The sequence below is a fragment of the Python bivittatus genome, unplaced genomic scaffold, assembly GCF_059951505.1.
Source record: "Python bivittatus isolate LINGU-HERP-01145 unplaced genomic scaffold, Pbiv_v1 ctg000700_np1212, whole genome shotgun sequence".
Lineage (NCBI taxonomy): Eukaryota > Metazoa > Chordata > Lepidosauria > Squamata > Pythonidae > Python > Python bivittatus.
This window is the reverse complement of record NW_028277098.1, coordinates 84,085,227-84,111,423: the sequence shown is the minus strand read 5'-3', so window position 1 is coordinate 84,111,423 and position 26,197 is coordinate 84,085,227. Positions and strand designations below refer to the sequence as shown.

The following is a 26,197-nucleotide window of genomic DNA, read 5'->3' as shown; positions in this document are numbered from 1 at the left end:
ACCCCGTCAGTGAGAGAATGTTGCCTGGTGGGGGCCAGGAGGAGAGCCTTCTCTGCCATTGCCCCCGCCCTTTGGAATATTCTCCCCCCAGAAGTGTGGCAGGCCCCTACCCTACTGGCTTTCCAGAAAGAATTAAAGAGCTGGCTCTGCCAGCTTGTGTGGGGTGACAAGAATCTTACCCAATCCTGGGGGTGGCTGGCAGATGCTCCCCAAGCTACTGTCAATTTAACATCTATTCTTGAATTTTATTTATTTTCTATTTATTCAGGAACATTTTATATTGTATTTTAATTGATTTAACTGCATCATAAACCACCCATTTTTAACGAGATGGGCAGTGACAAATTTGATAAATAAATAAATAAATTGCAGGAAGAGGTCACAGATGCATACAGAACACCATACAAATCACTTTTTATCTTTAAAATAGAACAGATCCCACTGCAAGCTGCATGTCAGTCCAATAACACTGATTTATGGATGCTTCTTGCAGCCATTTAAAAATTGGAGCAAATTTGCTCATGCGATAACAATGGCACAGGGCCTGGGTATCTGTGGGATCGCTTCTCCCTGAGGGCATCTGTCCATTGTACTCCAGGTCCCTTCCCTTAAATGTTGCCACCTGGCAGGGCCTAGACAGCGCACCTTCACGGTAGCTGCCCCTGCCCTTTGGAACACCCTCCTCCCCGAGATCTGGCAGGCCCCTACTCTCCTCGCCTTCCAAAAAGCTATAAATACCTGGCTTGGGACAGTGTGAGGCTGGAGCCCAGGGAAGCTCTAAAGGTTGTTCTGGATATGTTGTATTTGGGGCACTGGGAAGTTTTTGTTGGCTTTTATGTTTTTTTACTGTTTTATTATTGTTTGTGAGCTGTCCAGAGTTATGCTGCATAAGATTAGCAGCTATAGAAATCTTTTAAGTAAATAAACAAACAAACTTCCCATGCCAAAAACAAGCCAATTTGTTTGGGCAACCATGAGTGATTATATATTATTATTGCAGACTCCATAATTGTTGGTATCTGAGTTGGACTTTTGTGGGTATATGGTAGGAGAAATTGCTTTTCTTTCCATGACATTTGTGTTCTGATTGTAATCAGCAACTTGCATGAAGAACACTCAACCCATTACAGGCTTGGCCACAATTAATCTTCAGTGACAGATGCTTTCTGGAAGCCTGTTTCAGACTGAGAAATAACTTGGCACCAAATTAATTTCCACATAGTTCTCCGTTTTGTCTAGGAACCTGGGAGAGTTTTACTTTTGAGCCCAAAAAACAATAGTACTTCATTGTTCTTGGTTGTCTGCCAGGTGGGATTTTTCAGAATGTACAGAATCGCATGGTGGGCGTAATGAAGAAAGAGGTGGAACATAGGAAAGATTATTGTTCAGAAGATGCAAATAGGTAATCTATAGGATATATAAGAACTGTGCAGACCTGACTGGCAGATGGCCCTAACTATGTATTTTCGTGGACCACCGCAGGTCCTTTGGGATGGTGGTGGTTTACAAATGCGATAAATAAATAAATAGATAAATAAATAAATGTTTAAAGAATAATGGCCCAAAGACTCCAGTCAGTCACCAAAGGATTGTCACCTGCTGTTAATCACAACTGTTCCATGTTTTTTTGGGCTTCTATGCAGCTAATACAACTATACGTACAGTAGATAAGTATGACTCCAGAAAAGAAAGCCTAAATGTTTCTCAAGCCACCATGATAAAAATTAGTATTTTTAGGCCTGTCTTTCCGCAGAGACTGTACAGGGTTGTTTATTTTGAATGAATTTAAATGCTCTTACTTGTTTAGTCGATCAGGAACTAACTTTAAGTTTTAATAACATTAAGTTTTTAAAGTTATGTTTTAAAAATCAGTGTTAAACTATTATCTTTCAAAAATCATAATCCAGGATATATGATGGATCATAAAGAGTTCCTATAGAGTATATTTCTACTCATGCATAAGCTCCATGGGAACAGAGTACAGGATTTCAAGTCTAAGGGATTAAATTTGTCAAACACTTGCATAAAGAAGTCTCAGCAGATTACAAAAATGTTCTGGGTCTGAACTCATCTCTCATGGCCAAGTATTACATATTATTTCATGTGGATTATGAAAAGAATTCAGTGGTCTCATGGATCATAATATACATTTAATAGTTAACTTTCTCTTAACGTTGTTCAGTTATAACACCAATTCCTTACATCTATTCTTTTCATTCTTTCCCTGATTTTAGACTACTATGTAGAATACTGACCTAGAATGTTGAGGAACTGATTAAGGACAACCACTATGAAAAATTACAAAATCTTTAAAGGATGACTTAAAAAACCTAAATGAGTATCTAATATTATTAATTAAGATGCAATGCAGTGGGTTAGAATGTGTAGCCACCCTATCTGGATTTCTGAATCTAATATTACTACCCATAACTTACCACAAAACCAGTCATGCCAAAATAAACTGAAATTGAACTGGGCTGGCAGTTTAAATTTAGATTCAGTATCAGGAAACTTTTTATGGTCTAGGCCTTGGAACAGTTGATAATATGAACATGCTGACTTATGCTATGTGATTCATTCAGTAAGTGTAAGCCTATAACCACTTTAGGACGGTGAAGAAGAATAACATATGCAAGGTTACTTGCATATACATAGGAAATTGAGGATCAATGTTATTATTATTTGCACAGTCCAACCTTTGGGCCAGTTATTTTACTTTAACACACATATGGTGCTGTTTACGCTCTGCAGAACCTTGCATGCCATGACCTAGAAGTTTTTAGAAAACTAATAAATAAAAATACCCTTTCAACTTGAAAACGCTTCTTACTTGATGATTGTTTAATAAAATGAAACATGGCTAAACAGTGGCAACTTGGAACTGCTTAAAATACCCAGGCAGAGTCTCAAAGCAAGCACCTATTCTCTGGAACTTTGCCACAAGAGAAATAGGTAAATACAAAATATAATCAGGGCCATAAAGCTTTGGGTGAGGCATCAGAGCTGTTCCAAAAGTTTCTACTGAATTGGCAGTAGTATTGGCAGTAATATGGCAGGAGGGAGAAAATAATCTATACAATTATACATTTTAATAATTTTCTTTCCTTTTATATTAATTCAGTATGACAAGAAAAATGTTAAATACTTGGTGTATTGTCGAAGGCTTTCACAGCCGGCATACGATGGCTGGTGTGGGTCTTCCGGGCTGTGTGGCCGTGTTCTGGAAGTTTTGTTTCCTAACGTTTCGCCAGCACCTGTGACCGGCATCTTCAGAGTGCAGGAGCACAGACAGGAGCAGTTCTCACCCTGGGCACAGAGAGAACTGCTCCTGTCTGTGCTCCTGCACTCTGAAGATGCCGGTCACAGGTGCTGGCGAAACGTTAGGAAACAAAACTTCAAGAACACAGCCACACAGCCCGGAAGACCCACACCAGCCATTAAATACTTGGCATTTAATTATTAAAATGTAATTAATTTCATTGAAATTCAATTAAAGCAAGTATAATTTTGGTTCTGGCCCACCTTCTTTAGGAAATGTGGTTCCTGGCATAGGAACAAAACATATCAATCCCCAGTGTGAAAAATTGCACATCTGATGTATAGCCTTCCGCGCTTTATCAAAAGCAGAAATCTCTTGAATAGTCTATACCATCCAGCACACAAAACCATGCCATGGGTATCCATTAAGAAGTAATCTTTTTAATCCTATCATTCTTAATTTTCAAGAAAGACTTCCTTAATGTGCACAAGTTCCTTACTTAACCCATTTTTGTCAGTTTACACTTACTGAGCCAGATGGTGCATGCATTTTTCCTCCCTACTTAAATAGTACTGTTTTTTTCTGCTTTTCTATAGCTTTGCCCAAGGCATTAATGCGATTTCTACAATCAACTGCACTGATCTAGTCTATATCGACTTTGAGTTGAGTATCTCCTGGATTTCATTGGATCTCTGTAGAGGAAGAGGACCTGATACTTATATTGTTACTTAATTCTCTGGTCGTAAACCCTGGTATTATATACAGTATATGCCTCATTTTCTACATACAGCTTATTACACTACCAATGGATGCAGCCACAGGGTATCGACCTGTCCCTTAATCCACTGGAAATGCTGGTCTGAAAATAACCTCCTTCTTTAGTCAACAGTGGCACCCTAGGAAGGATGCTGATGCTGATGATCATTTCAGCATATATCCAATGTTTCTATCCCTAGGGCACTCAAGATGGATAACAGTAAAAAATAAGAAATAAAACAGTAAAAATCCATTAAAAAGAAAAGAGTTGACATAATTAGTAAGTGAACTCAAAAGGCCTCACTGCAGAGGAATGTTTGGACTGCTTTCCTGAAGGCAGTAAGAGTTAGGACTAAGAGCAGTTCTTGAAAGCATGCATTTCATAGCTTAGGAGAAAAGCAGAAGGCACTGCAGATGATGTCTGATCACCTGAAATCACGGGCATCCTTAAGAAAGTCTCTGCTGATGACCTTAATACCACCATATTAACTGTTTCATATCGACACGGCCTCACAGCCCGGAAGACCCACACCAGCCATTAAATACTTGGCATTTAATTATTAAAATGTAATTAATTTCATTGAAATTCAATTAAAGCAAGTATAATTTTGGTTCTGGCCCACCTTCTTTAGGAAATGTGGTTCCTGGCATAGGAACAAAACATATCAATCCCCAGTGTGAAAAATTGCACATCTGATGTATAGCCTTCCGCGCTTTATCAAAAGCAGAAATCTCTTGAATAGTCTATACCATCCAGCACACAAAACCAAGCTGTTCAGGGCTTTGAAGTTTAAAAGTAATGCCTTGAATTATGCGCAGAATGCAGCTGGGAACTGGACATACTGTATGATGTCTATATTTTAAGATAGACAAAATATGATCTTGGTATCATGAGTTGGTGAGCAGCTTAGCTGTTGAATCCTGCATCAACTAAAGCAGGATTTTTCAAACTGGGTTGTGTGGAACCCTTGGTTTCCATGAGAATTTGATGGGGATCCATAAGAAATGAATGGGAAAAAAAATCAAATCAAATAACCCTAATATATAAATTTGCATAAATAAATTACAACAAGCACAAGTTTTGTATTATTGCCAGTTTTATATCACTTGATCGGTTGTTCAGAGAACAAGTTCCATTGTGTGAAAAATGTTTGAAAATCCCAGAATTAAAGCATATAGATACTTTTCTAAGGTAGCCTCCAAGAGCACACTGAAGTAATCTTTTGGTTTTTCACTTTAAAAGATGTTGATGCAGTTAGACTTACCTTCTTCAACTATATCTATCCAGATTTTTATAAATTATACTGGAATGCAAACAACCAAGAAAGCCAAGTTTTTTTTTATTATGCTACTTACAATAGGAAGGTATTCCATATGGTTGTCCAGGTGGTGGGTATGCAGTATAAGCAGCAGTTTGTTGGATGCCTGCACTGTACTGAGTCTGCCCATAAGTAGCCATTGTTGCAAAGGATGGGACCGTTACTATATGGGGATAATGTCTAGTCAAAAAAGAGAAATATTTACATCAATGGATCAGTTTTGGCAATGACTATTGGATGATCTGAATAGTTAATGCATTTACTGAAAAGGAAAACTAGTTTTCCCCCTCAAATAATTTATCTTTAAAATGAAAGCATTTATATTTTCTGAAAAAATGATAACAGAGAGTGATTAAGGGTTTTTTCTTTTTTCTTTAATCTAAACTTTTATTTGGGGAGTTTAATAAAATAAATTCATTTTAAATTCCTGGTCACATTTCTTCTGGGTAAATATTTTATGTTTAGTATTATACTAAGGCCCACTTTTAAAGCACTAATTCAGAGTGTTTTCATCATCATTATCAAGCAAGGGACCTTGAATAGTTGTATTTAATCAAAGTTCTCCTTATCTGGATCTAATCTAGATCCAGCATCATGCAATGCATGGTTATGAAGTGCCATATTGATACACTGTTCACCCAAACGTTCATGAATCCAGAACTGAATTCCCGTAGAATCTTACAATGTCACACGTGATACCACAAATCCATTTTCCTTAGAGTAGTTCTTAAAGTGGATTGTGTTACAGCTTGAAAAAGAAAAGCTGCTTTGGACAGCAGGTGGCAGTGTGTAGGGATGGGGAATTATATACACATATGATGGTGCAGCCAACATTTTATGACATTTTGGGGTTTGGGTGGGTTAAGGGGCAAAATGACTTGTTAAATCTTCCAGAAGTTTAGTACACTGATTTAAGCCCTTATGTTGGCTGAAAAATTGTGCTCCTGGGAATTAGCTGTGTAACCTAGGGATGCTCTGGAGGCTGCAAAAATGGGCCTAGGGTTTGTAGGTGGCCTGTGGTTTGCACTTAAAAAAAAAAAAATGGAAACAAAGGAAATGAAAAATAAACTTTGAATTAACTTTTATCTGAATTAATGTACATACTTCAAAAAGATGAAAGACAGGTACCAATATGGGAAAGCTGACCAACTGCTGTACCTGTAATCAAGCAGTTATTTCATAAGTTTTTCAGACCTAGGCTGAGGTAAAGGTAGGAAGATGGGGAGCTAGGCTAAATCTTATTTGGGGTAGAAAACATTGTTTCAAGTCTTGTTTTTAAAGGGCATTTTGTGGGCCTGGTATTTTCCATCTGAAAATGCAAGAACAACATACACAGGACTAAACGAAAACAAATAATCTTTGGGTCATCCCAAAATCTTTTTCTGGTTTTTTATGACTTTTTTATATATTATTGTTCTTAAGAAAAATCCTGCTCTTAAAATTCGGAACAAGACAGAGCAGAGTTTGCATGCCAAGCAAAAGCTATGTGAAAATACATTTTTAAACATGACAGTTATTGAATGTATTAGACAAACGCCTTACAAAATATTTTGGGCACTGCACAATTGCATGATAAAATGAAAAACAATCACCTCTAAAATATACAGCTAATAAAATAATGCAACTACAAAGTAAAGGCATTATCCAAAATGAAATCACAGAAACAAAAATAATAGACCTAACAATAAAATAATTGTTTTAAATTGATAAAATATATTTAAATATTAGGCTAATATTGTTCATGAGAGCCAGTTTGGTGGTGTAGTTAAGCCCCAAGGCTATAAACCAGGTGAATTCTAGTCCTGCCTTAGGCACTAAGCCAGCTGGGTAACCTTGGGCCAGTCACTCTCTCTCAGCCCCAGGAAGAAGCAGGCAATGTCAAACCACTTTTGAAATCTTGCCAAGAAAACTGCAGGGGCTTGCCCAAGCAGCTGCCAAGAGTCAAGAGTGACTTGAAGGCATACACACATACATACATGTACATGCACACACATATATCACCAAGGAAGGCAAAAAGAAAAAAACCCTCATATTTAAATATTTGTGTAAATATAGGGTAAACAGAAAGGTTTGCGGGTGCTGAAAAGATGTCAACATCAAGTGGTTTCCCTGAAAGAAAGTGTTCTACAGCCAAGTGGCCATCATTAAGAAAGCCCATTCTCTTGTAGCCCTCCCCACCTCAGAATAAGGGAGAACCTGTAGAAGGGCTTGAGTAGATAATCTTAGGATATGGGAAAGTATATATACAAAGAAGTGTTCCATCAAGAACCAAGATAGCAAGCCATACCAAGGTTTATGGACCAAAACCAACATTTTGAATTAGGTCTGGAAGCTTACTAAAAGCTAATGTATGTTCAAAATACCAGTGTAATACCATTACAATCCTTTGACCCATTTGAAACTCTCAGACCCATATTTTGCACTGAGGTTTTGGGTCTAGTCTCAGAGGCAGCCCTCTTGCAAGGCATTGCAGTTATTCGGCTTTCCAACTCTAGAAAGTATTGTGACTAGAATATCAATCAGAACTGCCCAAAAGGTACTTTATGCCACAGAGGCCATGACAGTGACGACTACAGGAGTATTACCAAGTATTAGCAATATCTTGGTTTTGTCTGAACCATTCTAAACTGAATGGTTTAGAAACTGAACCATTCCAAACGGAATGGTTTAGAAGCCATTACCATAGGCGAGTAGAATTCTCTCAAGAACAAAGGCACATAAAGCTGCAGATAGGAGAAGAAAATTGCATGTCATAAGCATGCTGTAAATTATTTCATGTAGCAATTCCTGATACATTTTAAACAGAAAATGGAATGTATGCATGCTAAAGTGAAGGCACATGGAATTGCCTTCTAAAAACATCCAGATTAGAATGGAACCCCTACAAAGTGATTGTGTGGTGACCTATCCAAGAAAGACAGCTGGTTCAATTATATCAAAGCTACTGAGAGGTCAAAGAAAATCAGCAAGATTACATTCAATGTATTGTCGAAGGCTTTCACGGCCGGCATACGATGGCTGGTGTGGGTCTTCCGGGCTGTGTGGCCGTGTTCTGGAAGTTTTGTTTCCTAACGTTTCGCCAGCACCTGTGACCGGCATCTTCAGAGTGCAGGAGCACAGACAGGAGCAGTTCTCTCTGTGCCCAGGGTAATGTGACCCTTTTGTGGGTATTTATAGAGATCTGAGGGGGGGGGGGGAAATGGGGGTGTGTGGGGGGGGTTACTGAGTGGCTGATTGTTTTGGTGTCAGAATCTCTGTGTATCTTCCTGGGGATTAGGCAGGGTTTTTTCTTCTATTGAATTGTTAACGAGGGGCTGCTGGGGGTGATTAGCAAGTTCATTGTGTGAGCTGTTCACATGTCCTGGTGGTTGAGCTGAGTTCGTTGACCTTTTGCAGGCTGTATTTTTCAGGATTGGTAGCCAGGTTTTGTTGATTTTTAGACTCTCCTCTTTTTTATTGAAACTGTGCTGGTGTTTGTGAATCTCCTGTCTGTGCTCCTGCACTCTGAAGATGCCAGTCACAGGTGCTGGCGAAACGTTAGGAAACAAAACTTCCAGAACACGGCTACACAGCCCGGAAGACCCACACCAGCCACCAAGATTACATTCCTTTGCTTCTCTCACAGAGCCCTCAACTCTGCCATCACCAGCCCTGATCCTTGACTGAAATGGATTCAGAAAAATCAACCTCTTCCAAAGAGCATGGATTTGGTCAGCCACAAAATGCTCAATTCTTTGCACAGAAAGATAACATTTGCTGTAGGCTTATAAACTGAGATCTCCAGTTCAGTAGTGATAATACTATTGCCTCCTTTAAGAAAGTTTGAACCAACCCCTCTCATAAAAATGATTAGAGCTACAAAATTTGCTTAACTAAACTCTGAAACTCTGAAATGAAACTTGGGTACATTTAATTCAATAACAGCAGAAGATTGCTAAGTAATCTGAATTAGCTTAAACACATATGGTAGATGACATCATATTTCATATTCATATTCTTCTGCAATTAGGCGCCTATTACATGTGCTAGACTGTAATTCCCCTAATTTCCAGTCTACACAATCAAACCCTAACGTGACTAAACATTCTGGGAATCACGGTCCAACACATTGAACAGTCAGCAGATAAAAGAAGGTCTGCCTGTCAGTGAAGGCAAAATGCTTATTCTAAGACAGTACTTGCTGTGGTATATGGACATTACCAAAATAGTAATTTTCTTTCAGAATCTCTGCATGTATGCATGTACATGTTTGTGTATCTATATCTATCTATATTGATTTAATATATCCACACTCATACTAATTAATAGCATCAACTTCATTTCTACTGAGAAGTAAATCCCAGAAAAATCAGGGGAAATGTGTTAAGACAATGTACTTCATATTACAGTGGAATATTTCTATAACTGGATGATAATCTCCAGAAATAAAGAATTTCTTTTGACAGCAATCAGAGTCAATACAGCACTCTTACTTGGTAGTGTAGAGATGAAGAGAATGTTGAGGTGCAGATTTCCTGTTGCCTATAAAACAAAATTAGCACAGTTAATGCCATCAACTATATTGATGCCAATGAAATAATCAACTGTTAATTACTTGCCAAGATCTCTGCATAATGGCAGTACAGAACATCATAACCCATTCATAACTGCTCTCAAGGGTGTGGGTGATGTTAATATAAACTAGCTAGACCAGCTAAAGTAAGTATCAGAACTTAAATGAGAGACAATGGATAGCGCACTATTCTTTGAAGAGGACACATTAACAGAAGCACAACATTTAAGTCATTTAGATAAGTCATTTAGTAAAAAGAGGAAACAAAAGGCATCAGCATTCTCAAAGGAGTTCTCAAACCATTAGAATTTACTTATCTCGCAAGGGCTTGAAAAAATCCATCTACGACCTAGAAGAATCTAGCAGGACAAATTTCAGAGCCATTAGCAAATACACTGAACAATTCTTGGGAAACCGCCATCGTTTCAACATCCTCTTTGGCACTTCCACCTTAACTACTCAGAAAACCAAACAATTTTGTTAGATTGTTGTTAAGATAAAATGGACTATGGGCGTTCAGTCATTTATTATTTTGATACCTTCAAGTCATGGTGACTCCTGGTAACTACTTGGATTAGTCCCTGCAGTTTTCTTGGCAAGATTTTTTGGAAGTGGTTTGCCACTACCTCCTTCCTAGGCTGGGAGGGACTGGCCCAAGGTCACCCAGCTGGCTTTGTGCCTAAGGTGAGACTAGAACTCATGATCTCCCGGTTTCTAGCCTGGTGCCTCAACCACTACACCAAACTGGCTCTACTAATGTAGTCATATTTTATGCTGCACCATAAGGTTCCTGGGCCAGAGAAGACAGGTTTTACTGTAAAATTCTTTAGATTCTTCTATCACAAGCCACAGGGCCTTCAATATTCCTCTTAAATCTAAGCTAATGCATTTGATAAGCAAGAGCAATAATTTTTATCTTTCTTTCTCAGGAATTTGATCACACTGCAAACTTTTTGGGTACACAGATAAGGGTATGGCAGTTGTGACTGGACTACAAGTGCATCCTTTCCTTCTACTCAGAATTTTGCTAATGACATCAGTTTGCTTCATTTCCAGAATTAGGTGCCTTAAGTTTTTTGGTTCTAATTTGAAGGCAGCTTATGGCCACCACAGACAAAGCACTCATGTGTTCTACCATCATATGATCAAGACTGCACCAAGTAACCCTCTGCCCCACACTCTGTGTAGTTTGTATCCATACACAAAAAAGGTTTTTCATGCATAAGCCTACATTCGCTTTCCAGGCTGTATGGAAGATTTCACCCTTGGATTTCACCCATGTGAAGCTTCTTTCCTTACATTGAATAGAGCCAGGCTAATTGCCAAAAGTTAGTTTGTATGGTCTAATTTCTGGCTCGGGCACTGATAGGATACCTGAAAGCAGCAGCATCATCATCATCATCATCATCATCATCATCATCATCATCATCATCATCATCCTGTAATCTGTATATGGCTCAAGGTTTTGTCATTCAGATATTAAAGCAAGATGGGGTTCTCAGAATGCTGTAGGTTGTTGGGAACAGCTTCAATACTTATTCACGATAGATAAGTGCACTGTGACTGAATAGGACCCCTAGTTTTCTACCACCCTCAGGATAATCCCAATCATAAAAAACAGTAAAAAAAATCATAACCTGTCTTTCCCCCACTCTTGTGTTTCCCAAAACAAAACTAAGTCCCTAGCCTTCATGAGTGAAGACAGGTTTGAAAATGTGTTGCTAATAATTTCTAAAATGTCATAAAACAGTGAAGTACACCATTTAAAGCTTTTTAATGGTTGGGAGTAAGGTTTTAATATTCTCCGCCATCCCACATCTCTACCAAAATTTTTCTTTGCAAATAATTTAGATAACCGTAACCCTATATCTAAAAAAATATTAATCAAAGAATATAGCAGACTTTTATGTATTATTATTATTATTATTATTATTATTATTATTATTATTATTCCTGCATATTTTTTGCAAGGCCAACTCAAACCAGCAGTCTAAATCTCAAGACTATTTTCCCTGGCAAAGCACAATATATAATTTCCATCTGCCAGTTTGATCACAGATATTTGTTCTTGAAAAATCCCTGGCTGATCAATCACATGTGTTGCAATGTAAAAAGAATTCTCTCTCCTCTAGATCAGATTATTACATTGCTCTGAGTTCTCTTCACTTTTCTCATCAACGCATGGAGATGGTTCTCCTCTTGGTACTTTTCTTTTGAAAGCACAGGACAGTGCAGTTGAAACAAACTGGGGACAGCTTTGCCAAAGCAGCAAACAAACAAAAGCAAAACAAAACGAGAGCTGGATTCCTAGGCAACCTGTAACTCTACAGCTGTATAGGTTATGTTCTCAACTGGACTTTTAAACGTTATTGTTGTCAAAATGCTAATTAACTGACCAATTAACTGAAAATGGATCTTCCATTTACGGTAGCCTTCCATTTACAAACTACATTAATTTGGCAAATATTAAATTAATAAGAATTTGCTTAATTTGGTAAGTTAACACTTTCACACATTGAGGCTTAACACAACTAACTAAAACGAATAGAAATAGAATCTCATTAGTGTGGACAGTTTTCTACTTTCTCCAGATATTTCCTTCTCTTAATTATTCCTCCATTTAATATTTTGTTTCTGGATCTTTGTTTTAACTATCTCAGTCCCTTTCCTTCAGTCCAGGAACTAGAATTTCAACCAATTATTTTTTTAAAAAGTTAGGTTCCTTTTTGCTCTATATTACTTTCCCCTCTTTACCAACCAGTTCCTGATTTATAAGTACTGGGATGAAAGCTTGTATTCTCTCCTGGTAATTTCATCATGTTGACATCTTCCTTTTTTAAAAAAGGAAACAAAATTAAAATAACTGAAAAGTTTCTTGGAATTTCAGATTCCCAAATATTATTTTAAACCTCTAATTTAAAAAAGCCACTTGTAGTAGGTGTTAATTATGAACATTTAGCTTCCTGTTTTTCCTTTTCAATAATACTGTCTCACTGATGGTACAAATATTTTTCTTTGAGACAGCTTTCTTTCTGATGCCATAACAAGGTAATTCTAACTTCTATTGCTCTTACAAGTCCAAGGGACTGAAACAGATCTAAAAATCAATCTGGAAGCTAGATGACTAGTTCATCTGGAAGTATTTATTTCTCCATCTGATACAGTTTGATTTACTCATGCATGCCAACAATCCATGCCATGTTGCCAACATCAGTAAAATTGGAACATTAGGGTTCATTAAGTGCTCACTTTGGCAGCACATATACTAAAATTGTCTTGTCTTAGTTCATTAGCTTGGCTCATATTTATACAATTTACCTTGTTAATTGTCCTCTCCTCATATACTGCCAGGCTCAGTTTAAGATATATTTTTTAAAAAAAAGTTTCCAGAACTAAATGTTTTGGGCCCTGAAAAAGCTCATTCTTTTCATACCTGAACTTCCATAGAAGATGCTCAGCATCATTCCTACCAGTGACTTTGAGGCAGATAGTGATCCATAATGGGATGCCATAATTAACATGGTTCTACCCTTCTCCTAGTTCTATAACTGATGCCTTTCCAGTTCCAAGCCAAAAGCCTTTTCATTCTGCATCTTCAAGCTTGACTTGAATAATTCCCTATCATTCTTTTTAACTGTTATTCTATTATTTTCCATGTTTATCCATTACTATGAATCACTGCTCTGAAGAATACTATCAACATGAACAAGGTGAAAACACAGTTCTATATTAAATTGATGACAAGTACAGCTATCTATCCGTGATCCAGGATTTCCAGTTAATGGTTGACTGATGCACAATTATGAAAATTGAATAAGGATACAATTGTAGTCTCATGAGGTAAGCTAGCCTCGGAGTTTCTTTTGGGGAGGAAGTTCACATTGTAGTGAAGGACAGGACACATTAGAAACCATGATGGCAATTTACAAGACAGCGTCTGCTCAGAATTATTCAGATTTTCAAAGCTACGGGAAAGATTGTGATCCAGGGTTTCTGTCAAATCTATTAAGGCTGCAGGATTGGACATAGTTGCATGCAAAGGGTTAATCACTCTATGTAATAAGCAAGGGTCTTCTGTCAATTCCCCTTTAACAGGAAGATAGCGGGATTCTGACCCCAACAAACAATAGCTAGAACTGTATTAGCAAAAACTAGTTCAGCAGCATCGTTTGCCAATAATTTTAAAAACAGATTTAACATTCCATCTTCTTTCCCCACCCCCATTCTTTTATCATATAGTCCAAGTGAAGAGAGAAGATGGGAATTGGGGTAAGGCAGATAAATTTCCATTGCCTAACCTCAAATGCCACAAGAATGTGTCTTAGTACCTGCCAAGCAAGAAACTTCAGACCACAGCTTGGAAGGAAGATTGTACGTGTGTGTGAGTGTGAGAGAAAGAGAGTGAAAAGTAATTATAACAGTATCAGCTTTGACTTTTTGATCTTTCAAAAAGCCACATTAAAACAGCAGCATTAGTGCATCCTGCAATAGACAGGAATGACTCAAAAGACCACTGCACCATCATTTCCTCTGTCTGCATCACCCCTAAATTACGCACCAACAAAAGTAGTGGTACTGTATAAGAAGATTTCATTTCACAATGGATTTCTCTGAATTTGAAGGAACAGATGAAATCCAAACACATTCAACGTTTTAAAATATTCACAGGTATGGAATGTACTGAAGCAAATGAACTGGCAGGGTGAACTGTACTCATGGATTTACCTGCAAATATGTAACAGTCAAAGTTGCTTATGTATACTCACACTCTAAATGCAGAAACCTGCAGCAAGAGAATGGAAACTGGAGGAACTTGGAATAATTTTTAAGGCATCCCCTGAATCTCCCCCAAATAAAAATTAGGGATAGTGTTTAAAGTAGGGAAGACTGGAAATTAAGGTACCATTCTTTTTAGAGACTGCTGGAGCATTTAAAGCGAAAATCTGAGAATGCAAAGCTTAAATGCATTCTTAAAATCTGCTACTTTTCTAACATCAGATAATAAGTAAAATAACCTTTGAGTTAATGTTGACATTAGAAATGCAAAACAATACTATGAGAGGCTGGTCTTTCAATTACTCATAGCAGATATATTAATCTCACTATTTTTACATTAAATAAAAACCTTTCCTCAGACTTTTTCTACTTCTTCCTTTAACTGCCTTAAAATCAACAAGCAAACAAAAGCCATAATTGAGCGCCTCCTTGATCTCAACCCAGTATTGTCAACTCTGACTAGCTATATCCCTGCTTTATCTAGGACAGGATTTCTGTAAATGAGCTTCTTACCCAATGGTCTGTAAATCAGAAATGCTGAAATGCTTTGGGGTGAGGGGAGCTGGACTTGGACTCTCCTCTGTGAAGAGCTTCCATTACATCATAAATCTACAGCATCTTTTATACTGTGCATCTTCTTCATCCAGAAAAGAACCATACAATTAGGAACAATCCACAGAAGTGATAAGAATCTGGTTTTCTTCCACATTTCAAAGAAAAAGATTCATACAAACCTAGGCCACATGCTTGCTTATTCTGCCTTTTGCAACTCTATTTACACGCTCACAACTAGGCATCTGAAGTTAATGGACCATGAAGAAGAATTGTCAGCTTACCTTCTATGTCATCTGGAACCGTAGCATAAGTGTTAGAAAGGTTAAGCTTCAGAATGTCAGGATATTCTTTATTTACAGTCAAGCTGGGTGATGTCACTAGATCTAGCATTTCCTTATACCTGGAGGAAAGCAAAAAAAAAAGGGGGGGGAAGGGACCCAGATAATTTATTCATTAATTATGCATGCTTGCTAATGATTCCACTTTTTTTCCCTAGGAATACAAATATTAAAGCTGATTACCTAAACCCAGCCTTCATATAAATTCTGCATAAACAACATTCACGAAAAAAGTTTCCATCAAAGGGAAAATGCTGAATTAAAAATCAAGCATTGACTTTCCTTGGAGATTACAACTATTTGATTAAATATTTTCCTGTATATCCTGGATTTTGCCATCAGATGATTACTTTTATATATTGCTTAAATACCATAAGGAGCAAGCCATGAATTCTAGTATTACCATCACTTTCCAATGCGGACGATTTTATCAGAGAAGAGTGCAGGTTACCAAACTGTTTTAAACAGAAAGGTTTTTGACAGGGTTGCGGTTATGGAGGATTTAAAGTGAGGATACCTTTAAATGGGAAAGATCCAGGTTAACACACCTGGTCAATTTATTATTGAAGTGAATGTGATTTAAGCAGCCTTTACTTTCTGTAGGATTGTGCTCACAACTATTAGACTCTCCCTTCCTGGAGGAAAAAAAACAATGCTTTCTGTGATCAAGACATTTAATGGTAAGGCAGTTAGACTCAACTTCTCAACTTCTAATATTACCTGGTTGGCTTTCATCATTTTTTTTTTTTTGGCCAAGAATAACAGATGGAGCTGTTAAGACACCAGCCCCATAGTCTGCCACTACACTGACTTTTAAATTTATTTTGATGACAGGATGTAGAGCAATGCCCTCTCTCTGAAAATTAGCAAATTTAGCAAATTAGCAAAAAATTAGCAAAATTAGCAAATTACCTACACAACAGGTAGCATTTTCAGGGGTGGATCTGGACAAATCCCTGTACTAGCTAGCACTATAACTAGCTAACACTATAAGGGATAATGCTTTGCCAATTTGGAGACACGGCTGAAATATTTAGTAACAGCAGGTGCCCTAACCATTCTAGGCTGATGTAAAAAAAAAAGCCCAAGCAGGTACAGAACTGGTTGAACTTCCTGGTAGGAGACCACTAGTAAATGGAAAGTTGCAAAACCTCCCAGGAGGTGACATTGGGAAACCACTTCTATACTATTTATCAACAAAGATACAAGGAAAGCCACAGCCATGTAATCACCAGGAGTCAAGCTTTTTACCCTTTATGAATAGATTTGGTGTATTCATTTTAATTACTGAATTAGTCGATTCATCTATTGTTGCATAGCTACTATCAAAGCTACTCTAAATGCAATCTGTATTAGAGAAAGAGAAGGGTTCTTTTCATTCAATCCACCAACTCCTCCCCAAACTTTATAATTTTAGCCAAATTATGCCTCCTTATCATAACTGTCATAATTTTCTTACAAGGAAGACAGGCAGATATCAAAAGATTCTTATTAATATTTATTGCTTGAGATTTTGAAAAATCTCAGGTTTTGCTGATTATCCAAGTTCTTTTAAAAACTCTGATAATAGTGCAGGATGCACAGTTCCTCAGGAATCTGATTAACACCTCTGCAATTAAGTAAGAAATAAAGAGTTTATTGAGAAGAACATGTTTCCTACAAAGCCATTTGAAAAAAATTCAGCTCAGCTTTGAGCACTGAAGATGCTAATACAATTGTAGAAAATCAGCATGCATTCTTTCCTTTCACCATCCACATAATTGAACATCAAGGCAGTTGTTCATGCAAAGACCCAATTATAGAGAAAAATAAATCTCTATTGCTAAAGCAATCAAGCTACCTCCCACTCATGTCTATCTCTATAGAATAAAGAACCAGTTTGGCGTAGCAGACAGAACACTGGACTTTGGCCAGATCATGTGGGGATGAATGCAGTAGCTTCTCCTCTCCTCTAATACCATTACTTCAAAACATCACACTGAAATTACACCCGGCTTTTTCTAGTATGGGAGGCAAATTTGCCATTTCTCACCTACCCAGATTTCTCCACCTTATACTGCTGAGATAAATTTATGACAAAGAAAAGGAAGGAGAACTATATACTGTATACTAGCCTGAGAATCCTGTTCTCTCCAGACTCCCAAATCTCAAAAATATACTGCATATTCTAATAACTAGCTACTCAACCACAATGAAAAGCAGCCATTCTACATGTTTGAAGAGATCTTTCATGTTTTTCAAGGGGAGGCCCCAAATTCAACATAAGCTACATAAGCAACTCCAAATGAAGAGCAATCTGTTTTTTTAAATAGGATCCTGCAGGGATTATCTCCATCGCTACCCCAAACCAAAATTATTGCATTATTTTGTGGACCTCTTTGCTTTGCACTGTCAGCTTCATGAGTCTTCACTGCAGTCATGCGGATACACCCAACCCGAGCAGTACAGGAAAATATGCACCCTCTCTCCCCCCAGGACCCCATCCCATCTAGTGTTGTGTTTTACAGCTGCACAGAGCAGATTGCACCATTTGTTAGACCTGTCGTCACTCCAGATCCCCTGGGGCTACAACATTAAGGCAAACGCATGACTGTGCTTTTAGAAGAGTACTCCCCAGCAGTGCCAGAGAGCAGAACTTAGGAGATGACAGCTGGGAAGTGGGAAGGGGAGGAGAGCAACTTCAAAAGGTTCCTACTGCTGCTAATGGATTAGAAGCATATGGAAGGTTCCAAGTAGGGCCTGAACCAGCTCACCTTTTGATTTACCCCTGTGGGCTTTTGTTCAGCTACCTAAGCTGCAGATGACTACCTACGCGCAGAGATAAAGATACAGCATTCAGCAGTAGAAAGGTAACAGATGGCATGGCAATGGCCACAGGGAATGACGAGGGGGAGAACAAATGACTGAGATTAAAGTCACTGACTTAAGGGATGCAGAATATGAGGGTGTCTCACCTAACCTATACAAATGAAGGAAGCCTCTGCTTTCTAGTATATGTAACAGGAGAAGTATAAGTTGTTGTTATTCCTGTAGCATATGGCTTGATCTGTAATGGACACAGTGGGTCCTTTTGCCATGTAAGCAGGTTTAATATTCTTACGGTCAGGAAACCAGCCCTGGAGAGCCCATGCCAGCATAGTTCATATTGAACTAGATGGACCAATGGTCTGATTTAGTAAATGGCAACTTCCTAGGCTGCGTTAATGTTAACTTTTCATGTAGTGCAAAACAGAGGCAACTTCTATGTCTATTCTTGCATCTCATGCTTGGGACTGGTCAAGTGTCTGTTTATTACAAAAGTCCGAAAGAGGAGATCTGGATCTTGGACTGTAGCATGGAGGGTGGCTCTTAATCCCATCCTCTTCACCCTGCTGCACTTCCCCTTCTCAACCACTCCTGCCTATGTTCTGCAATATAGGTTTTTAAGATAATGTGCATGCTTCCAAGTTCTCAAAGAAGAAGAATTTAACATAATCAGTACTTTACCCTACATAAAAATAAGCTCCAATGCATTCATCACAGGCAGCCTACCATTGTACAAAACTCCAAATGGATTACAGTTCTGTCTTCATCCACTGAATCCATAGGCATACAATGTAATTAAAGTCACTAAGTAGTAATGAAATTCCAGAATGAAATATTAAAATGCCCCCCAGAGTCTACCTCCAATTATGTTTTTTGATTGGTACTTAATTAGGCATGCTGTCATGTGTGATAAGAGCACAAATGTCTATAAGTGCCCTGAAATTGGATTCTAATTTAAAACAGAAGACCTGGTATTACAACTTTTCCCCACCTTGCTGGGAATTATGGGGACTAATATCCAACATATCTGAGAGGCACCAAGTTGGAGAAAGTAGCATTAGCAGATCCTAACACAATAATGGTAAACACTACGATGGAGTAAAGTGAGTCAAAACATGAACATTTGTGATTTAATATATCATGAAAATTAACAATGAACACAAAGAAGTTACATAAATATAAAGTGGTAGATATGAGTACATCCCATTGCGAACAATTATGTCTGTAGTTAATTGAATTCAGATGCACTCTGCTATCTAGTTTCATTTAGATTCATTAAGCTACATAATTTATATGCAAGTACAAAGTGATTAGCCTTTGGCTCTAGAATACTGCCTAGAAGCACCTTGTTCCCAGGTCACACAGACTCAACAACAAAACTGGAAATGAAACCCAAGAGCCCTAACTTTGTGCTTCTCCAAACATTATTTGTTTAAATACAATAAAACTTTGCAATATTAGTAAAACATATTGTGGTACCATTATTATTAAAGGTCAGCCTATGATATTCACCAAGAAAAGTAATGTCCAATAGATTAATATACATTTGAAGTAGGCAATATACATTTAAATTATTTTATATATTGTAATTGAGAGACAGAGGACTTGGGGCAGAACCGCTGTTTTGGCTATTCCAGTGCCAGAGCTATAACTATTACAAACATCAGAACTGGAACAGCTTCCAAGTCATAAGATTGCTTACCTGAATATTAAGTTTTTTAAAAAAGTAATATGCATGAGAAAAAAAAGCAAAAATAAAATATTTCCATCATTTTTTCACCTATTGAATTTCAGCCTCTTCTGTGATTCATAGCAAAGGATCATGGCAAGAAAATCAGGTATTAGTTTGGCTTCATATTGACTCAACTGCATTGACTGCAACAAAACTGTTCAGAGATAACCTGTATCTTCTGTCTAGAACAGTGTTTCTCAACCTTGGCAGCATTCAGAGGTGTGGACTTCAGCTCCCAGAATTCCCCAGCCAGCCATGGGGAACACAATTTGAACACAATTTGTTCAAAAGGAACAGAAACAGAATAGAAAGGGAGAAATTAGACTTTAAATTAAAAATTGATTCCTGCTCAAAAATCCAAATGAATGAACCAACAGCGTCTTTTCAGGGTTAAGGGGGAGTCTGAGTGACGTAAGTTGCATCATGACATCATGGCACAAGCCCTGCCTCTTTTCTACCTAAGTTGTAGCATTCTACACATGCCTAAAAAGGGAGGACTTGTATGTGTGCTGATGAAAGCAATGAGAGCCTGAAGACAGTGCAAAAACGAATTTTACCACACTGTAGACAGCATTCCAATTAAATATTCTGGATTTCTTGTGCTAACAATGTTATCTTCAGAGTTGGAAGATGATACAAGAGAATCAACTGTCTTTGACCTAATAGTAATCAATAGGGAAGACTTAGTGACTGAAGTGGAAGTAGCAAAAATAGTGGGGGAAGTTACCTTATAATGTTAGAATTCTTAAGAAAAGTAAAATGGAACATAGTAAAAAAAAAATTAATAAATTCAGAGTAATGATGTGTAGGATCCCAGGTCAGGAGAAGTTAATATAAAAAGGAGCTGAAGATGGGTGGGAGTTCCCTAAGGAAGATATATTAAAAGCACTATTGTAAACTGTTCCAATGAGGATGAAAAATGTAGAACTATGCAAAAACCTGAATGAAGATCTGAAGACAAAAAAGGACACATGCAGGAAATGAGAAAAGGTCACAAAAGAAGAGCACAACCAGGTAGCTCAGGAAAGTTGAGCTGGTATTGCAAACATTCAGACTCAAAATAAGCTGAGGTTAGCCAGGTATGCTAAGGGTAACAAAAACGACCTCCTTAGATTCAAAGAAAAAAGAAGGGAATCAAATAGCTGCTCAATGAAAGCAGCAAAATGTTAACAGGTAACAAAAACGACAAAATTCCTCAACTCCCATTTTTGTTCAATCTTCTCTAACAAAATGTTATGTGTTCTAATAAGAAGCTGTGGGAAGCTGGATCAAGGGGCAAGACTGAAGCCTGAGACTGATAGAAATACAGTCAGGAAATACCAGTTTACTTTGAATAAGTTTAAAACTTACGTGTTCCAGGATCATATCAACTGCACTTTAAGATGCTGAAGAAATTAGTTGAAGGCCTGACTGTATTATCCTTGAGAAATCCTGAAGAAGTTCCAGATTAGTGAAAGACAGCAAATATTGTCCATATCTTAAAAAACAGGGAAAAGGAAGCTCAACCAAATTATAGACCATTCTGACATCAACACTGAGGCAGCATACCAACTGATAAATATCTGGGAAGATTCTAGGGCAAATCATAAAGAGACTGATCTGTAAACATCCTGGAAATAATACACTAATTACCAGGTTAGCAATGATTTCTCAAGAACAAATCTTGCCAGACTAAGATATCTTAACTTTAGCAAAACATTTATCAAAGTACCTCAAGGAATGCTGATGGCATGACAATTAAACAGATACATTATAATTGGCTTGAAAAATGTACTCAAAGAGGGCCATCAATGATTCCTCATCAAATTGGAAAGAAATATCAAGTGATGTGCCACAAGGATCAGTCCCTGGGTCTTCTATTAATGACTTGGATGAAGATATGGAGGGAATGCTTATCAGATTTGCAAATGGCATAACATTGCCATTTTATAGCTAACACTCTAGAAGAATGAAATAAAATCCTGGTAGTCAGAAAAATGGGCTGAAAATAACAGAGTGAAATTTAATAGATACAAGTCCAAAATTCGTCATTTAAGAAACAAAAATCAAATGCAGAGATATATGATGAGGAATGCTTGGCTTGGTAAGAGCCTTTGAAAAAAGATTCTTGGAATAGTAGTTGATTACAAACTGTATATGAGCCAGCAGGGTGACGTGGCTGCAAAAAGACAGCATATAAAATTTTTGGCTGTATCAAGAGAAGTATAATTTCCAAATCATGGGAAATAATTGCTTTGCTTTATTCTGCTTTGGTCAGATGCCACTATGATTACTGTGTCCAATTCGGATTGTCACATTTTAAGGTTTCAGAGGAATAGGAAAAGGTTCAGTGAAGGGCAATGAGGATGATCACAGGATTGGAAACTAAGACCTTTGAAGAGAGATTGAAGGACCTGGCACATCAGTCCTTGAGAAGCAAAGACTAAGATGAATATGATAGCACTCTTCAAATTCCTGAAAGGATGTTGCATAGAAGAAAGGAAGGACATGATTTCTTCTACAGTGCAGAACCCAGAATAATAGATTTATGTTGCAAGATGGCAAATTTTGATCAGTTATTAGAAAAACTTCCTAACAGGGAGAGCAGGTTGACAGTAGAAACTATCTCCCAGAGAGGTGATGGGCTCTCCTTCGGCTGGATGTGTTCAAGTAGAAACTCAAAGCCATCTCTCTGGATCCTTTTGGATCCTTACATTGAGTTGAACTTGATGGCCTAAATGACCTCTTCCAATTCTTTGTTTCTGTGATTCTAAGGAATTTTCTGTGGAGTACCACATACCTGAATCAAGGGAGGGGACAGTCATGGAGGCCACCCACCCAAGTTTATCTTCAATTCAGAAAATTCAGAGCTGCTCTACCTCCTCCTCCCCAAACTTCTCTGAAAAGTTCCAGCAAGGAGAACCTTCTGCACACCCTAATTATTTTTTCCATCATTAGAAAATGCTAAATCTGCTAGTTTGATAAAACTACAGTTTGGTTCACAGATTACAATAAGCCACAATGTGGTTTATTTAGTTCTGGTTAGCATATTATATGAATTAACCAACTATGCTTGGTAAACCATGGTTTGTAGTTTAATGTGCTATGAGAACCCTGATAATTGTGATTTATTCAGTAAACCACAGCTAATTAGTATTATGTGCTACCAAGTTGACTCTTAGCGACCACATATTAATATACTAAGAACAAATGGAACCAATATGCTTATTAATTTGGATAACACTAGGAAAAAAATTGAACTTCAACTTAGCAAAATAAATCTTAAACAACCAAAACCTTATACATATAGACGCCCACACCCACACTTTTCATTTAAACCTCTGCACAGAGGGCAGAGTAGCTACTGCTAGTATCAAAATATGGAATAGATTTAATCTTGCTTTTTAGAGAAAAAGAAGCCAGATTCAACATTTTAGTAGCTTCTGATTCAGTTCTGGATATCAAATAACCTATATACTATGTTTCTTTGCCAAAATACCTCAACAGTTGTACTCCAAAATTCCAAGTCTTAAGATTTCAGCCCCCAAAGTGCTGGCTGCATGTTATATTCAAATTTCTCCAGCCTGTTGCACAACAGGAGTGTTTGGACTACAAGTCCCAGAATGACCAACAGGTTGAGGAAGGCAGGTGAGATCAACCGATCAGTAATTCCCACTGATCTGAACAGGAGCTATTTCATATCTATATATCTATATCTATATAGTGTGTGTGTGTGTGTGTGTGTGTGTATGAATGATTGTGCAGTAGGTCTTTCTAACTAGATGACGCACCAGTAATTTTAGATTGGTTCACTATTTTTTTTAAAAAAATAACGGTTTTGCCCTGTAACCCTATCTGTGGTCTGTTTTTAATCACTGATTAGTTCCACCCTCCCTATTTCAAACAGGCAGAGTTGGAAAGAGTTACATAGAGGATAACTATTGCATCTTATTAAAGAAATGTGAGTTCTAAACAATAATTTACCAGAAATCACTCAGATATATTTATTGGAGAATGTTATTTTAAATAGGCCACTAAGTAATTTAAAAGGGGAAACAAGGATAAACATTTTTGAAGCTTAAAATATATTTCTTATGCATTCATCAAATTTTTTCACAAAGAATAAAAAAAATGCAGTGGATGGAATAACTCTTACAAATAAATAGCAATAGACCACAACAAGCTAAACATGAGTCAGCAGAATAATACGTCAGTTAAAAAGGTTTTATGCAGTTCTAGGCTCCATCAGTTCCTGGCCATATTCAGAAGTAATAAATGAACTACAATTGAAATACTGACTTATCATTTGTGAGGAGTGCATCAACAGGAACAAATTTAATAATGGTCTGTTAGAACAGTGATGGCGAACCTATGACATGTGTATCAAAAATGACACGCCACGATGTTTTGGGTGACACGCCAGTATTCACCAACACCCAACAACTACATTATTCTCCCTGTTTGAGTGACCAAAGAAACTGAGTTTGCTTTACTTGTATTTCATTTTTGTAATTATTTGACGTTTCTTTATATAATACATAGTACCACCTGATCAGACTGTATTTTTTTAAATAAATCAATATGTAAAGAATTGTTCCTCTCTTGTTTGTGGGGAGGGGTGACATGCCAGTAGAGTCAAATTAGGCATTTTCCAAAGTTTTGACATGCCAAGCCCAAAAGGTTCACCATCGCTGTGTTAGAATGTTGGACTTGATAACTCTAGGCTGATCGTTTTCTCTCTCTATTCAACCGAACTTTCAGGGTTCTTGTTGTGAGAACAAAATGACAGGTAACCCCATCTATGCTACCCTGAGCATAGAATGGTGCCACCCTATAGTTTTGAATTTTCTACAAGTAGTCTGTGGTGCAACTACCAAAATATAAATAAAACATTTTTTCAAGCTCTAAAATTTCACAAGATTTCAGATGAGAAAATCTCAAGGGATCTGGCACTATTGAAAGATTCTGGCTAATTAAAAAACTAATTCAAATTAATTTTAAATTAAAAGATTAAATTCTATTTTTTAAAAAATAATTAACTAGTGGTCCTGAGTGGAAGCATTCATATTCTACTGTATATTTGATTTTTGAGTGGTATAATTATATATGCATGCATTAAATAAATAAATAAATAAATGTATGTATGTATGTATGTTAGGGCCTGGAAGGATTATGCATGCCTTGGTGTCTGAATTCTGCATTAGTAACATCTGATTTATGCAGTATTTCACATTTTTTTAATTGATATAATGATCTCCATAGGGGAGAAGTGGCATTTAAGTCGTAAGAATAAATTAATGCCCAAACCTAGATCCTATTTCTACACTCCTTTAACTAATGAAGACTAGGAAACCAACTTCAATTTCTAATTTCAGGCTACAGTTTATTTGGGGACTGACAAACTAGGACCCTATGTTTTGAAGTTACCAAAAGATTCTTTGTAAACATTAAGGCAGAAGGTTGTTATCTAGACCATAAGACATAATTGTACCTCTTTATCCTGCTCTGATGAGATCTTACAAAAGTTAATCTATGAAGTTTTGGTTTAAGAAAGGTAGAATCAAACTGGAATACATCCAAAGATCTGCAACAAATATGACAAGAAATCTACAGAATAAGGCACACAAGGAAAACCTAAAGGAACTGGATGAATCTGGTCTGAGGAATAGATAATCGAGAGGATATTAAGTGCAAACTTGAAGATAGCGATCTCCAAATACATGAATGTCTGTCATAGTTGACGGAGCAGATTTGTTCCCTTTGCTCTCAAGATTGGATCAAATTGACGGGTTTAAATTACCAACCAACCAACCAGATAAATAAATAATTTTTCATGTGGTAAGAACACTATGATCATGAATTGGACTCACTCTGAAGATAATGGCCTCTCTCACATTAGAGGTTTTAAGCAGATACACTTAACTAGGATGCTGGAATTATGGAGTTCTTGCAAGAATACAGACTGGAGTGCTTAAATTTTAAGGCTTCAACTATCTCTATCATGCTATGAAAAATAAATTATAATAGAAGTTTAAATGGTCCAAGATTAATTCTTCAGTGGAAAAGTGCTATATGAAAGATGTTTTCCAACTTCTCACTTTAATGTAAGATCTTCAAAGACTGAGC

The 26,197-nt window shown here is 37.3% G+C and overlaps 1 protein-coding gene across 2 annotated transcripts in view; it reads right to left on the bottom strand.

The window, feature by feature from the left end:
• The window catches only part of EYA2 (EYA transcriptional coactivator and phosphatase 2), a 137,582-nt gene that overhangs the window by 68,339 nt on the left and 43,046 nt on the right, over window positions 1-26,197 (bottom strand). For both annotated transcript variants that reach the window (XM_007425103.3, XM_088153717.1), the window contains exons 2-4: window positions 15,499-15,617; window positions 9,807-9,855; window positions 5,372-5,514 (exon numbers count right to left, since the gene is read on the bottom strand). In XM_007425103.3, the coding sequence (XP_007425165.1) occupies window positions 5,372-5,514; window positions 9,807-9,855; window positions 15,499-15,607 (301 nt within the window). In that variant the 5' untranslated portion in view covers window positions 15,608-15,617. The remainder of the gene's footprint in view (window positions 1-5,371; window positions 5,515-9,806; window positions 9,856-15,498; window positions 15,618-26,197) is intronic.